The 15,868-nt window shown below is 50.7% G+C and overlaps 1 protein-coding gene across 1 annotated transcript; it reads left to right on the forward strand.

The window, feature by feature from the left end:
• Positions 1-48: 48 nt before the first annotated feature.
• TTI1 (TELO2 interacting protein 1) lies at positions 49-15,443 on the forward strand. Its single transcript, XM_058850252.1, has 7 exons — positions 49-2,521; positions 2,987-3,181; positions 3,955-4,097; positions 4,918-5,058; positions 6,003-6,207; positions 6,884-6,971; positions 12,822-15,443. Exons 1-7 carry the CDS (start codon positions 241-243, stop codon positions 13,054-13,056), a joined length of 3,288 nt encoding a protein of 1,095 aa, XP_058706235.1. The 5' UTR covers positions 49-240; the 3' UTR covers positions 13,057-15,443.
• The last annotated feature ends 425 nt before the right edge of the window (positions 15,444-15,868 follow it).

Below are 15,868 nucleotides of genomic sequence, written 5' to 3' on the forward strand. Positions count from 1 at the left end.
CCCCGTTCAGTTCAGTTCAGTTCAGTTCAGTTCAGTTCAGTTCAGTTCAGTTCAGTTCAGTTCCACCTCGCCGGCTCATGCGTGTTGCGGGCATCAGAGACTTTTCTCACAGTGCCCGCCGCACTTCGCCGGAGCTTTGTGGCGCTGGTACCGCGGCGTCACTTCCGGCACCCTCAGGGCCGCCCGGCCTGGCGGGACCCCCCGGCACCAGGCAGGGCCCGCGGCCCCCGGTGCCCCGGCATGGCCGTGTTCGACACCCCGCAGGCGGCGTTCGGGGCGCTGCGCCCCGTCTGCGTGCAGCTGACGCGGGTGCAGACGGTGGAGAACGTGCGGCAGCTGCAGGCGCACCTGGCCGGGGTGAGCGGCGCGGCCCTGCAGGAGCTGCAGGAGTACGTGCTGTTCCCGCTGCGCTTCGCCCTGCGGGTGCCGGGGCCCAAGCAGGAGCGGCTGGTGCAGAGCCTGGTGCAGTGCATCTCCTCCGTGCTTGCGGCGACGTGCGTGAAGAAGCAGGAGCTGCTGCAGGAGCTCTTCTCTGAGCTGTGTACTTGCCTCGCTCCCCCTCCCAGCTCGGGCAAAGCCGCCCCGCTGTCCGAGGAGCTGAAGCTGGCTGTGATCCAGGCACTCCACACCCTGATGCATTCGGCTTATGGGGATGTTGTCTTGTCTCTGTACCAACCTTCCACCCTTCCGCTCTTAGGATTCGCTGTATCTTTGCTTCTGACACTTGCAGAGCAAGAAAAAGCAAAGCAAATCAAGATCTCTGCTTTGGAGTGCTTGCAGGTCCTGGTTCTGCAGTGTGACTGCCAAGAGCACCGACACCTGGATGAAGACCAGTCACAGCAATGTGGGGATTTGTTTGCTTCTTTTCTGCCTGGGATTTCTATTGCACTGTCTCGAGTTATTGCTGGAGACGTCAAACAAGGTCACAAAACCACCGTTTCTGCCATCAGAGTCTTTTATCTGATTGTTGGCTTGGTCATGGCTGACAAACAGCTAGCCAGAATCCCAAAGAGTAAGGAAAATCTGCCAGTGGAACACAGCAGAATATCAGAGCTAATGATCCACAGAGGACCTGACTGGACTAAAAGTACTGCTGAAAAGCTCTCTCTTCTCTTGCATAAAGTGGTTGAATCTTCTTCAGTTCACCCCCACTGGAAGGTGAGACTGGAGCTGGTGGAGCTGGTCCACCACTTACTGAGGAACTGCAGTCAATCACTGGTGGACTCATTCAGTCACCTTTTAAAGGCCTTGGTTGGGCTGGTTAATGATGAAAACAGCGAAGTCCAGAGCAGGTGTAACACAGTTCTGCAAGAGATCTCAGAGCAGAGGATTGTGGCACAGAACAGGGCTCTTGCTGATGTCCTCTCTGAGAACCTCCATTCCCTTGCCACAGCTCTTCCCCGCCTGATGAACTCTCAGGATGACATGGGCAAGGTTTCCACGCTGAGCTTATTGCTTGGCTACCTGAAGCTGCTGGGCCCCAAGATTAACATTGTCCTCAACTCCGTGTCCCACCTGCAGCGCCTGTCCAAGGCACTGGTGCAGGTTCTGGAGCTGGATGTGACGGATGTGAAGATAGTGGAGGCCCGGCGCTCTGGGCCACCAGGCCCCTTGCAGCAGGGTGTGCAGAAGGGCAGGTGCCAGAAGAAGTACTTCCGCTTCTTCACGGAGGAGAAGGTTTTCCAGCTCCTTCAGCAAGTGTGTCGTGTTCTTGGCTACTACGGGAACCTCTACTTGCTTGTGGATCACTTCATGGGGCTGTACAGCGAGTCCGGCCTGTACCGAAAGCAGGCAGCCATGATCCTCAACGAGCTGGTCACAGGAGCTGCCGGAGTGGGAGTGGATTTCCTGCAGGAGAGGGAAGTTCCACTAAATGTGGACGATCTCAAAGGGTCCATAACGTCCATTCTGGATGAGTACATGGACCAGGTGAACTGGTATTTGGTCACTAGCAATGACACAGAAGAAAGCAGCCCTGAGCAGTCAGTGCAGCACTTGGGACTCGCTGCCCGTGCAGGAGGGACATCCAGCAGCGTTCTCCTTCTGTCTTCAGAGCCCCCAGTCACAACCCGCACCATAAACAGCAACATCTGGCAGATCTGCATCCAGCTGGAGGGCGTTGGCTGCTTTGCTGCTGTCCTCGGGAAGGAGTTCCGGCTGCTGCTGCTGTCAGCTCTCTACCCTGTGCTGGAAAAGGCTGGTGACAGGACTCTGCTCATCAGTGAGACAGCACTGGGTACACTGGCAGACATATGTGAGGCCTGTGGTTACAACTCGGTGCAGTGTTTGATTAATGAGAATTCTGACTATCTGGTGAACGGGATTTCCCTGAATTTGCGCCACCTGGCATATCAGGCACGTGCATCCCAGGTCCTGGACACGATGCTGAGGCATTCAGATGCCAGCTTGCTGCCACTGGTAGAAGATGTAATCCAAGATGTCCTGTCTGCACTAGATCAGTCTTACAATAGCCAGGCTTCCACCTTCCTCAGGGTCCTCCAGTCAGTCATGACTGCTCTAGGTACCAAAACAATGTTTACTTTGTGCAATTCAGCTTTGCTGTCACTAAGGGTACTTGTCATGGACTTTTCCACTTGCCATGGGAGGTTCCAGGTAGCCAAGGTGTTGCAGTGTGATGGCCACTGTGCTTTGCTTGCTGGGCCAGCACTCAAGCAAAGATCACTAGTAGCTTTCCCTCTCTAGTTTGCCTGGCCTGCAGCCTTTCACAGGGACATGGCCTTTAGTTGCTGAGGGAGGAAGGATTCACTGCTCCCATGAACATTCCATAGAAGCACATGGCATGTATTCCTTTTTAACATTCCCATACTATCAAGGAGGTGACTGGGATGTGACTGCAGGTGCCTGAATCAGGTGCAATCCCATGAGGTGTGAGAACCATTTCATCTCTCATGGAATCCATGGCACCTTGCTGACTGGCAGGAGGGGATCGTGGTTGCTCAGTGACATGTCAGTTCCTTTTTTGCAGTGCAGTGGTTTGGAATGCCCAGCGCTGAGGAACACCAGCAAAGGCAGACTGACAAGGGGCACAGCAGGGCTCTGTCCCAGGGGCAGCAGGAGGTGACAATGACAAGTCAAGAAGTGGAACGATTCTTCCTTGACTATGTCAGCCAGAAGCAGATCGCAGAGGGTGATCTTCCTGACCTGGAGGAGGAGGAGGCAGGTCAGTGCTGTGCCTGGCTGGAGAGGAGCATGGTCAGCTTGCAGAGAGACTGTGACCTCTGAGGTGTCCCTTTGTCACATGGGGGACCTTGGGACCAGGCTGACAGTCTCAGGTCTTTGGGCTGACCTTGGTTCATGTAAAGTGCTGTAGGGTGTTTTCGCTTTGTTCTGTTTGAGTGGGGGAGCCAAATGTTTGGAGATCAAGGCTTCTCTAGCTGAGAGACACAAGCACACTATGTTTTTTCTTACCTTGTAACAGTTCATTTGAGTTCAGGACCTGAAGTTTTCCCTTTCCAGGATCTTATGCATTTTCCTTGTGTTCCCTTGGGAATCTCTGTACTGTTTTCTCCTGGCTAATGATGCCACTGCTCCCTTCTCACTTGGCCTTGGTAGGCACTGCAGACATTCATATAGGGAACTTTTTTAGTCTTCACTGGGCTGTGCTGCAATCCTGACCTTTAAATACTTCATCTTTAAATACCCAGGCTTTTCATTTTTAATAAAAATCAATGGGAAATAAGTCCATGGTGAGAAGAGACTGCAAATGTCAGACCAGCTGCATTGTCCAGTAAAGAAAGCGAACATTCCCTAGCCCCACACTCTTAACTGAACCTGACACTAACTCACAGAACTCATAGGCTTAGTTATATCTAAGCACATTAAAAAATGCCAAAGGCCTTACTTAGGAATTTGCAGAGTGGTTGTGGGTGGGTGCTGTGATCTCCCAGAGCTTCCAAGTAATTTTCATGGTTCAGTAATGGTTTTGTCTTCCAGATGATGCTCCCCTTGCTAAGCCAGAGCCCAGCACTGACACAGAAGGAGAGGCTCCAATGCCAAGCCATGCTCAGCTGGCCAGGGATGTGATGGAGAGGTGCATTCACTTGCTGTCTGACGGGAGCCTCCGAGTGCGGCTGAAGGTCGGTAATCGGCGGCTCTGAGGGGACAGATGGTGCCCATGAAGGGGCTGGTAGCTCGTCAGCATGTGTGCCATGCACGTTGGGCTCCCTGCCATCCCCAGGTTTGTGCTGCCATATGCTCGAGCAGGACAGATCCTCCAAACCTGGCAAGAGAAAGGGAGATAGTTTTTTGGGAGCTCTCTGGATTAGGAATGGCAGCCAGGTGGAACAGAATCTTAAGGGTAGCTTTGTATTGGGCACTTTCCATTGATACTTATGACAGTTAAGTCTTGTGCTTTGTCCTTTGGTGAAGGAAACAGAAGCATCCTTCTCCCATCTGTGCTTCCCATCCCCCTTCCTCAGGCTGCAGTGCACAGGCTGATGAATGTTTTTGAAGTAGCTGGGGTGATGATAAGCAGGGCTAAAAGCCTGACTTTTTTCTAATTATGAAAACCCTTTGAAGGTGGCCTCCTTTTAAAGTGCAAAGTGAGACAGAAAAATGAGGCATAACCCAGATTCTCATCCCAGCAGTCCCAGCTCTGCCAGGTGATCCTGCTGCCACAGCCGCAGTGGAATCCAAGTGTGCAGCTCAGCCTGTGCAGGAATCCTACCCTGCTCCCAGCCCAACTCTGTACCCAGCACAGGTTGTGTCACTGCAGTGCTTGTCCCTTTGCAAACAGGCCTGAACTCTAAGCCCTGTTCACTTGTCCCTGTTCCTGCTGCGGTAAAACCACACCCTTTGCTGTTCAACCCCTCCTCCCGGCTTCCTGACGTGATGCTGGGATCCACCTGAATGCCTGGCACTGCAGCACTCAAGTCTGCTCCCTCCCTTCTTGCCTAGGTCCTGGACGTGCTGGAGCTCTGTGTAACCATGCTGCATCCTCATGGAAACCATCTGCTTCCCATGGCTCACCGTGTCTGGCCAGCTCTCGTCACCCGGCTGATTAACGATGACCCTCTGGCAGTGCTCAGAGCCTTCAAGGTATGGCAGTGACTGCCAGCAGCATTTCCAGCTGGGGCTTGGGCAGGAAGTGGCTCAGGCAGTGCTGCAGCTCAGGAGAGAGCACCAAGCTCCTGCAGTTATGTTTGAATGTGTTTTGGAGCATGGGGTCACCATGCTCTACTGTGGGTGGGTTTGTACCACTCTCACTGCAGCTTGTCCACAGGTAAACCCTTGATGCTGTTCCTGAGATTGCTGTACAAAAACTAATTAACTTTTGAAAAGTCCAAGTCATCATGCACCCAGCTTCAGTTTTGCTGTATGAATTCCCCACCATGTGTCTTCCTGCTCAAATTCCAGGACAAGAAGTGTCATATCAGTGTAAATCAAACACAAGAAACCAGCATCTCAGTCTTGCACACTGAGACCATGAGCTCAGTGAAGTTCCAAAAGAGGGATCAGTGTTCTGGCCACATGGATGCTCCTTTGTTTTTACATGCATTTAGGGCCATTCTCTGCCCAAATTGAGTTTGATCCTGGGCACACACCAGAAGTGCTGTGTGCTCTTTTCCGTGGCCACTTGGCCTTTCTGCTTGCTGATGTGCTTGGAAAGATGTCTTGGAAAGTCTGCACCAAAAGAGATTTAAGGTTATAATGATATTTAATGGCATTTTTCATCAGAGACTCCTCCGCTAATTCTGAGTAAGACTGCACAGCTGCTCTTACCTTTACTGTGCTAATGAGGGAAGGGCAGCCCAGGGGGTCAGCTAGGTGACACTGCAGAGCAGGGTGCAGCTCACTCAGCCTCTCAAACATTCACCTTCTGCTCATTATGGGGAAACTGGGGCAGGTACGGTCACAATGCTCTTGCCTGCAAAAACAATGTTCCAGGGCGAGAATATCTGAATCCCTCAGGCTGGTGTGGATCACTGAGCTCCTCCCAGACCAGTGTGTGCACTATCCCCTGTAACTGATGTCTCTCTTAGGTGCTGTGTACCCTGGCTCAAACATGTGGGGACTTCCTAAGGCAGAGATTCTCCAAAGATGTCCTGCCCAAGCTGACCAGTTCCCTTCTCAGCCAGGCCCCAGTGAGTGCCAGAGCTGGACCTGTGTACAGCCACACACTGGCCTTCAAACTGCAGCTGGCTGTGCTGCAGGGCCTGGGCTCTCTCTGCGAGAGGCTGGACATGGGTGAGTACCAGGGGAAGCACAGGTTGTGTGGGTCTCTGCCAGACTTTACTCTTTGAACTTGCTGCTTCTCCTCCTGCTGCCCACGGAATTGATTTCCTGATCTTCTCCAGCCTAAATCTGTTGTCTGTGGGAGCTCTGTAAAGAGGTGCTGGGCACTCTTTTCTCCCCAGGAGACAAATGGGAGAGAAGGTTCCCACCATATGCAAAATCTGACTGCTCATCCCACTTGTGAATGAGAAGAGAGTACAGAATGGAGGCCCTGCATTGCTGTAGGGCCTGTTGGGCTACACTGTGTTCTTACTGAACAAACTGAAGCCCAGATAAGACTTCTGGCTAGCTTGCCTGGTTCCATTGTGGGCTTATCTCTGAGTGACCCTTTAAATCCAGTACATCACACTCTTCTATTGAATGAAACTGAAATTCTCCCCAAGTGAAATTTCTGGAATTGACATAGATGAGGGAGAAGGTTTGCTGGCTAGTTGCTCTTTTCCTCTCAGTGCCCTTGATTGCTTTCCTGGCTTTGCAGCAAGATGCTTAAAAGGCAAGGTCAGAAGAGCTCCGGGTCAGACAGCTCAAAGGCTCTGAAGCCTCTGCTGCCAATTTGGAACTGATTCCATTAGGCAGCAGCTGCTGAGGAGGTCACCTCCTACCCTTCTTTCCTGTTCCATTTCTGCAGGCGAGAGTGACCTGAATAAAGTGGCAGATGCCTGCCTGATTTACCTCAGCGCCAAGCAACCTGTGAAACTGCAAGAAGCTGCCCAGAGGTAATGTCTCTTAAATGCAGGTGTGTTGGGTGTACAAATAGCGGGGGACAGAGGGAGCATGGTGATCCCATCCCTTTTGTGCCTTTCCTGTTCCACCTTCCAGCACATTTAAGTCCTGTACAGCAGGGCCTCTCATAGAAATTTTCTGTGGTGAAGTATCATTTACTCCCCAAAGTGAGTTAGAGAGGTGAGTTGTCAGCTTGCACAGACATTAGAGGTGACCTTGCAGTGCGTTTGGGGACAGAGGGGAAGATGTACTACTTGCTTTTCCTAAACAAATGCTTGAGGCTCTTGGCCCGCTGGTGTCATCAAACTGCAGAGGGAAGACAGCTATGGAAGAGGATGTGCCAGGCATTCCCTTGTATTTTATCACTTAATACCTTCTGCAGGCTGGGGGATTTACTTCTGTTATTCTTCCATTTTCCCTGGGCTCCAACCCAGGCTCTGCCAGGTGGACCAGAGTTTGTTTGGGAAGCTGTCAGTCTTGGCACCAGTGTTGCTCTGAGAAGGCTGGGTGAGTCTAAAAGAGCAAAGACAGTTTAGGTGAACACACTCCAGCTCTAGGAAGTGTTGACAGACATACTTTACTGCTTGGTGTACAAAATCCTGCTCAGCATGTTCTGCTGTCAGGATAAGAAATCACTATTGTCATATGTTGTCACCTGGAACCAAGGCCGGAGATTTCAGGAGACAAAACTAGTCCAGATACAGAACACAAGACATAAATCAGAAAGCCCCTCTGTCGAAGGATGGGGGTGAAAGCCACCCCCCACTCCCTTCCTGTGTGGCCAGCCCTGCCCTCCCCCGAGGGGAGGGGAAACCAGCAGGTTCCGCTGCGGTTTTGGATTTCCAGGGCAGGCTGCTGGAAGGGGAAGCAAAGGGAAGTGCAGCCCATCCATTCCCTTTCACAAAGCACAGGCTCCCGGGGGTGCAGTGTGTGAAGGGCTTTGTGTGGCTGGGCAGCAGTTCAGAGCCAGCGCTCTCTGGAGCTGGAGCATTCCTTTGTTTGTATCTCTGCGCGGGTGGGAGCAGGTTTATTTTTACCTTGGAGGCTTTCACGGCAGCACAGCAGGCTTCGGCAGCATTTGTTCTGCAGAGGGGCTCTATGCTGTGGGAGTGCATCCCCTTAATGCAATAATGCCTCAGTCTGTGCAAGGAATGCTGGATGAAAAGCAGAACACCAGGATTTGTCTAGATATTTGGAATCTGAAGCTTTTAAATCATTAGCCAAGCAGCTTGAGAAGCTGTGCAATTTCCCCCCAACAGCAGGGATAGAGGAATATGAAATGAGCGCTGTTGGAAGCTGTATGGTGAAGTGAGCTCACTTGTTGGAGCAAAAGGGCAGCAAAGTTCAGGGCAAGGAATATTTTTCTCCTCTATGTTATATTTTAAGGGGAAAATGCCATTTCTTTTGCTCCTCCCCCCATACTTTTGATGCATCATACATCACATATGCCAGCAAATCAAGCTGCTCCTAGAAGCCCTGTCTCCTGTTTAACTCCATCGACCAGACACATGTATGCACTGAGGTATGCATCATGCCTGGTCTGACACTACAGACATGGAAGCATTTGGAGGTTTATTTTGGGTTTAATTTTTTCAGTTATTCCTGTACAATCCCTGGTCTTGGAACCTGGATGTATCAGAGTTTATCGTATCACTCTTATATCCCTTCCATTTCTCTTCTCCAGCTGTTGAGCCACCACATTCCTGTAAGTTCTGGCTCTTCTTGCTCTCCATGTGCGTGAAAGCAATCCTGCAAACTGACACAGGCTGTCACACATAAGGCCCTTTTCATCTAAGCAAGGACAGTGTTATCAGCCTGATACATGAGAAATTCTGCATTTTAAATGCTTCTAAAAACAGATAGACCAGAACTAATCTTAGCCCCAGCCTGAGCGCCAGCATACGTCACATAACTCAGCTTTATCACTGCAGAAATCATATGAGGTAAAAGGATGTTTGGAATCAGCTTGCCATGGTGATTTATACTAACTGGCCTTTGCTCAGCTCTTAGGATTCTTATTCAACTGATGGGTTGTGACCTGTCAAGAGCAAGGTCAGAACTTCCAAAATCAGTTGTAGCTCCAAAAATCATACACTGACTACATGAGGATTCTGTAGTCATGCAAAGGGCTGAGCAGGAGTTTTTGGCCAAGGTGTTTGAGCCACACAAAAAAGGAAAAAGGGAGTTTGACTGTCATCCAGGGATGTTATCATGCCCCAAGGAGTCTGCTTAATCCCATTTATGGGACCCTGTAGCTTTATTAGATGAAGCAGTGGGAGTAGCGATTTTTGTAACTGCAGCTTCATGCAATACTCAACAGGCAAAAATAGATGCTGAGAAAAAAAAAACTCCAGCACATCTGAGGAAGAGAAAATGGGACAATAGCAATAGGCTTTACTAGAAGATGACTGCTTGGAGTATTCTGGGAGAGTATTATCCAAAGCTTTTTAAAAAACCAAACAACAGACAAAAACCAAATGCAACATCACCAAAGGGTGAATCTACTGAATAAGAGTCTGAGAATACCAAGGAGCACTAGAAAAGTCTTTGCCATCATTGAGGATGAGCCTGTGCAAGGGTGAGGAAGTGCCCAGAAGGACTTGGGCAAGGTGGGGGCGTGTGGGGCCCCACCACTGGGAATAAGGCCAGGGGAGATGGTGGAAACTGAAAGTCACAATATGTAAATCTGAGCTTCTTGCCAATTTATGAAGTTGCATCATCCCTGACAAGCTTTTCACTTCAGGGAAATAACCTTGAAGGAAAAGAGATTAGGAAATTGTCACTGGCTCCTGTCAAAACTGACAAGCAGTTTTCCATTCTTTCAGTTTCAAGTGACTGTTTTGAAATTTACACTTAATTCCTACTAAATGTTTGCAGCCCATGACCTTTCAGTCAGCAGTCTGGATAGGAAGGATTTTTTTTTTTTTTTTTTCTGTGAGATCCAAAATAATTTCCCCATCTTTCCAAAGCCTGTGGTGGGCTGTGTCTAGTTTAACATTCAGCAGGGATGGAAAGCCAGGAAGCCTTGTCCTTCTGCCAGTCTGCTCACTGTGCCATGGCTTTGCTTGGAGCTTGGGAAAGGCAAGGCAACACAATAGCCAAATTGTTCTGTGCTAGTAGAACAAGTTTAACACACTTGGGACAAATATGATCTATTTTGGGACCCTTTTCGTTACCAAGGTTGATTATGCAGCTTACCTCTTCTGGTTTGCTTGTATGGTTTGTTGGATATTCATTGTCAGCTGTCACTCCCAGGCTGGATTGAAGCACGCCAGAACAGCCACCTGCTCAAGGCAAAATTCAATAAAGTGATATTTAAGAAAAAAAAAAAAAAAGGAAAAGGCAACAACAGAAAACAAACTTGGATTAACCCCAGGATTCTTTGCTATGGAAACAGGTTGCTTAGAAACTACCCCAGAGTTAGTTTGAAAATGTAAAAGTCAAGTTGTTCTTTAAGCTGCAGAGCACTCCAGGCTATCAGGGATAATCACAGCCTCGAGCCATTATGGGCACCAGAGGCAGTGAGTTCTCCAGGGTCTGAATAATCTCTGAGGGTCGCTCTCCCTGGAGCAACTGATTGGGAAAAGGTTGGAGAGCAGAGTGTCTGTGCTGTGAGTGTAAGAGCTACAGCTGTGTGTGTGCTGGGGATCAGCAGCCTGCTGCACAATATTCCCCATTTCCACGTTCCCTTCACAGCAATTCCTTGTCCTTGCCTGCTCCCATCCCAGCCATAAGGAGCAAGGATTATCTCTGCAGCTGCCCACCAGCAGCAGCCCATTGAAAACTGGGTGGAACCACTGGGAGCTGGTGTTTGCTGGCACACAGAGCCATGTGCTCCCGCTGTCACAGCCAAGCTGAGGGCAGGGCAGTGTCTGGAGAGCTGGAGCCAGGATGGCAGCAGTGACAGCTCCGTACCCTGGCCCTGCCTGCCCCTCACTTGGGTTGGCACTGAGTGGGCCAGTCCTCCCCTTCCAGTCAGCAGAGCTGCAGGAACAAAACCATGGGAATGAGGAGTCCTTTGAGCTCACCTGCATCTGGCCAATCCACAGAAAAAAGGTCGTGTTGCTGAGGCAGTTGTTGCCAAGCCCAGCTATCACCATAGAGCACATTCCCACCGGTTTCTCTGGAGCAGGCAGATAGGCACTGCCAGCACCTTTGGGAGGGGACACTGCCAACAGCTTCAGTGGTGGCATCTCCCCTCTTGCTGTTGAGAGACCTGCACTGAGGGACAGGCAGAGAGGCAAAAGCAACAACTTTGGCTGTGCATGAGTGAGGAGTCACATCCACAGGGTTATTGTGAAGAGGAGAGGGAGCTCTCTCCTACCTTCATCTCATTTCTGTGCTCTTTCACATTACCCATGGCACTGCACTCCTTTTCAGAGGAGAGCTTCTCAAAGGGATTTCTCCCTGCTTTACATTGGAAGCAACCTGACTTTAGGGATGAAAGCTCTTCCAGGAGAAATTTGGACAGCAATCAGATCTGGATTTTGTGTGGCTTTTGTAGCAAGTGATCTTTGCTTTTAGAGAGGGAGTTCAGTCCTGTGCTTCTTGGGGGAGCAGAGACAGACCTACTTGATTTCTCTTCCCATTATCTGACCTGGCAGCTGTTCTCCTCACAGCTCCGTAATTTCACTGAAAACTATAGACCTGAAGACACATAGCTGGGCTTTACTAGGATCTTGGAAAACTGAACCATAGGTGTGGTGAGTGCTGAGTGCCTTTGGTGCTCACAGAGCACTCAGCACCATTCAGGAAGAGGCATTGCAAATTCCAGTCTAATTTTGTTCATGGCACAGCCAAAGTTTAATACCAGTTAAATCCAGTACACCTTCTGTGCCTTAAACCCTGACACAGACCTAGCTAAGCCCAAAGGTTGCTGCAGGGAGAACTGCCAGGAGGGGGTGGGTAAGTGTAGGTCACACAAATCAGCATTTGCTCTTTCACTCCTTGAGCTTCCTCCTCTTCAGCAGCAGCTGTGTCCCAGCAGCTCACAGCTGGAGCCCTGTGTGAAGGGCATGCTGGAAAGGCAAATCCCATCTTACTGAGGTATGGAAATGCAAAGTGAAAACCATCGGCACAGCAGTAAATCTGAAGAGGAAGTTGTGGTTCCTCTTTTCCTTCTTTCTGTGTTAATAAGGGTTGTGTTTGGTTTTGGTTTAAAATCCTGCTTTGTGAAAGGTGCTGTGCAGAATGACAAAAATTTGGAGGCAGCTAGTAAGAACTTGGGATGGTGGGAGATCTCACTTGAGCAAAAAGCCCTCAAATACAGCATTGAGCTTCCCTTGGGACCCAGCCTGGGCAGCTGAACCCAAATGGGGGACAAACCCCTCTTGGGTTTGCCACCTCTGAAAAGGCAGAGAAGCCCAGATGGGTTAACTCCCACACTCCCCAAAAAACAGAGAGGGTGGTGAACAGCACAGACAACTCCTCCCAAGATCTGTGCAGGATCTGAAAGATCCCAGATATGCACAGTGCATGCAGTCACCCACAGTCACATCCCCAGCATGTGGATCAGGCAGGTTTATGCTTGTGCTAGCATCAGCTCACACAGTGCCAGCACCAAGCCCGGGTCAGTTCTGCACCAGCTGCTTGTTTGATACCTATAAGTGACTGTGTGGTATCATAAATATTTTTCTCCCATGTGCCAGTAGCTGTGAGACACAGAGCTGCTTTCTTAGGCACAGGGGCCACTGCACTGCCCTCTGTAAAGAGCCAAATTTGTGCAGCTGCCAGAAGTTGCCAACAGCACCAGAGCTTTCCTCAGCTCTTAGTAACCCTGCTGGGTGCCAACCAAAAAGCCTTGTCCTTACTCTTCTTTCCCCTCTTCCTACTCTTTTCCAAAGTGTTTTCCTGCACTTGATGCATGTGGACCCTGACAGCACCTGGCTGCTCCTGAGTGAGGTGTGCTGCCCCGAGGGGTACGAGCCCCCCCACGCCAGCCTGCAGCCGGTGAAGCTCAGCGGGATGGGGCGGCCACGGAACGAGCTCACGGACAACGTGCTGCTTCTGCTCCAGAGGCTGCAGCAGCAGGAGGGCACGGCTCCCAGGACCAGCACACAGGAGGCATCTCCTTCCTGACAGACCTACGCAGCGGCTGGGATGGGAAAGAGGAACCACCAGCATAGGGCTCACCTGAGATAACACCCTCACTGAGGACGCAAATAGTTCAGGGGAAAAAGAAGGACTGCCCAGTCTGAGGCACTGGATGAGACATCCTCCCTGTGGCAGAAGGTTTATTTCTTGAAGCAGTGTTTGAAGATGAGGTGGGTACATGACCCTGACTCCTCCTGACTTGTGCCTCGCCAGAACCATATGCAAAGAAAATGGCACATCTATTCCAAATCCTTCAATATGAAGAGTGTGTCATCTTCCAGAACTTCCTAATCCTTGATCCTTAGGGGGGTGCCCTTTTAGCACCCCCCACACCTCTGATCTCTTCACAGCTGTGATGATACCTCCCATTCTCAGCTGGATAGTGACTGACAACTGAAAGCAAAAGTTTTTTCTGGCCTTTACCCTTCCCAGGAAGAGAATCTTGTTTGGGTGCACTATAAACCTGTTCACTTTAAAAGCAGTTAATCTCAGAAGTTGAAGTGCATTTCCAATAAATTCCTCACCTGTGTTACTGGCAAGAACAATGCGTCCTCTCAGAAGCACCAGGGCTGCTCCTCACAGCTGCAGTTTGCTGAGACCAGATGGAGGCGGCCAAACGTGCTCTGTTCTCTATCTCACTCTCTGTGAGGTTCTGTAGAGAATCAGCCAGCCTTGATTTATACCTGGAAGTGATTTACAGCATCTCCCATGCCCAGATCACAGTTCTCAGGCTATTTCTAATCCTCACCCCAAGATGAAGCACCTGCCTGTGCCCCAGAACAGCCTCTGTGTTTATCTGTGGTCAGACAGTGCCAGTGGTGCCAGGGCCTGTGAGCACCCCAGCAGTGCCATGGTTTGTCAAAGGAGGTGCAAGTGGGCAGAGGATGACTCGTCTTTGGGGTCAGCTCACTCCCTCTGCTCAGAGGCTTCTCCCCTGGTCTCCAGCTCCCACATCCCCAGGCTCTTGCTGCAGAGATTGTCCACAGGCACTGCTTTGCTCAGCTGCTCCCAGACCTCACAGGCTCCCAGATCCCTCAGCTTCCCCAGAGCAGCTCCTGGCAGCAGGCTGCCTCCTGACACTCGGGGAAGATCTGTGCAAGTGAAGCAAAAGGGCAGATCTTGACTAAATTTGGAAGCAAGCTCAGAAATAAAAAAAAACAAAGTAATAAATAGATTGTTACATGGAACAGGCTTTGTGCATCACTGTTGGGATCCTGGGTGAACATCCAAAACAAGTCTGCTGGTGGGCCCAAGGGCACTGTCTCTGCTGCCACATCCCTCAGCTAAAGTTACTTCCCCTTCTCTCCCTGATTTAATTCAGGCTTTCCTCCTGTTTGCTTCTCCAGGGAAAACACAAGTCAGTGGCTTTTTATCCGGTAGGACAGGGCTGCAGGTCAGCTTTACTCTTTTTTAATATCTGTTCAATGCTTAACGCTGGTTGGGTTCTATACAAAGGAGCCTTCAGAGCCGCTCTGACAGGGCAGGCAGGGAGGTGAAATACTGTCTTTGGTTTCCAAGCGCCCTTGGGGCTGGTGCAGTTTTCCGGGTTGTTGTAGCACTTGACAAAACTCATCCATTAGGTGCAGATGCTGCATCCAGCCTCGCTCTGCTCAGCTGTGCTATGGTGGGGACTCCAAGGACCCAGCCTGCCCATGCCAAGGCTTGCCATCCTGCAGGACAGGCATGTGATTGAAGGGCAGCATTGTCCCATCAGTGCCCAGGAGCCAACCACATCACCCAGCCAGGGCTCTGGCACAGCTGACACCCCCACCCAGAGCCTGTGATTCACTGTGCTGTCTAGAGATTCTCCCCACAGCCTCAGCCCCAGCCAGCAGGTGGGTGCTGGTGGCAGAGAGGCTGTCCTGCTTGTCACAGTCAGCTCCTCTCAGCTTCGTTATCGCCCTTGCTTTATTGGAGGCTGAGTAAATTGCTTTTGTCTGAGGCAAGGATAATAGCTGGGAGAGGGACTGCATGGAAATGGCATTTTCATGAGGCAGGTTCCTCCCCAGCAGTGACTTGCATATTAAGCTCAGCCCCTTCACAAGCCATGGGCTTTCCCCAGCAGAATGCTCATCCACCAAGCAGCCCCCAACACTGGGATGGAGACCCCCAACTGCCCCCGCTCCAGCCACCCTCTCTGGGATCAGAGAGCCAAGAAAGCCATGTCCAGCTGCCTCCTCCATGCACAAACCCAGCCAGGACCCTGGGGGACTGCCACACCCGGGGCTGGGGGCACAGTCCCATCCACAGCCCCTGGCACCAGGCACTGCTGAGCCGTGCACACGGGTCCAGCAGGGTCTTCTCCTTGATTCCTGCTCCCAAAATTTCCTATAAACAGCAAAATTAATCTTTTCCAATAAAATCTGTTATTGTTAAAGCTCACTTCCAGGTTTTACAAATCACTATGCTGCACAGCAATTTGTTTACTCCCTGTTTGAGGTGATTTGCAGCCTCCTGCCCTCCCTTAGCGTGTCCCTGGGTCTTCCTTTTCCTCTGCTGTGTCCTGTGTTTTGCTGCACTGGTGACCAATGCATCCCAATATCTCTTCTTCCCCCAGTAATCCCATTCCCTGGCTGGGAGAATTTGAGCATAGCCCCAGCCCCACAGCTCTGCCAGGGATCGCTACGGCACAGCCACCATTGCTGCTTTTGGCAAAGTGGAATTTTGCACCAGCAGTGTCTCCTTGCCCTGTAGCTCCTGAATGTTTTTCTCCTGTGTCCTTTGCTCCCCAAGAGCACAGCTCTCCAGGTGGCAGAGGTGATCATGGCTCCAGAGACACCAGCCATCTCTGCCTGTT

The sequence above is a fragment of the Poecile atricapillus genome, chromosome 15, assembly GCF_030490865.1.
Source record: "Poecile atricapillus isolate bPoeAtr1 chromosome 15, bPoeAtr1.hap1, whole genome shotgun sequence".
Lineage (NCBI taxonomy): Eukaryota > Metazoa > Chordata > Aves > Passeriformes > Paridae > Poecile > Poecile atricapillus.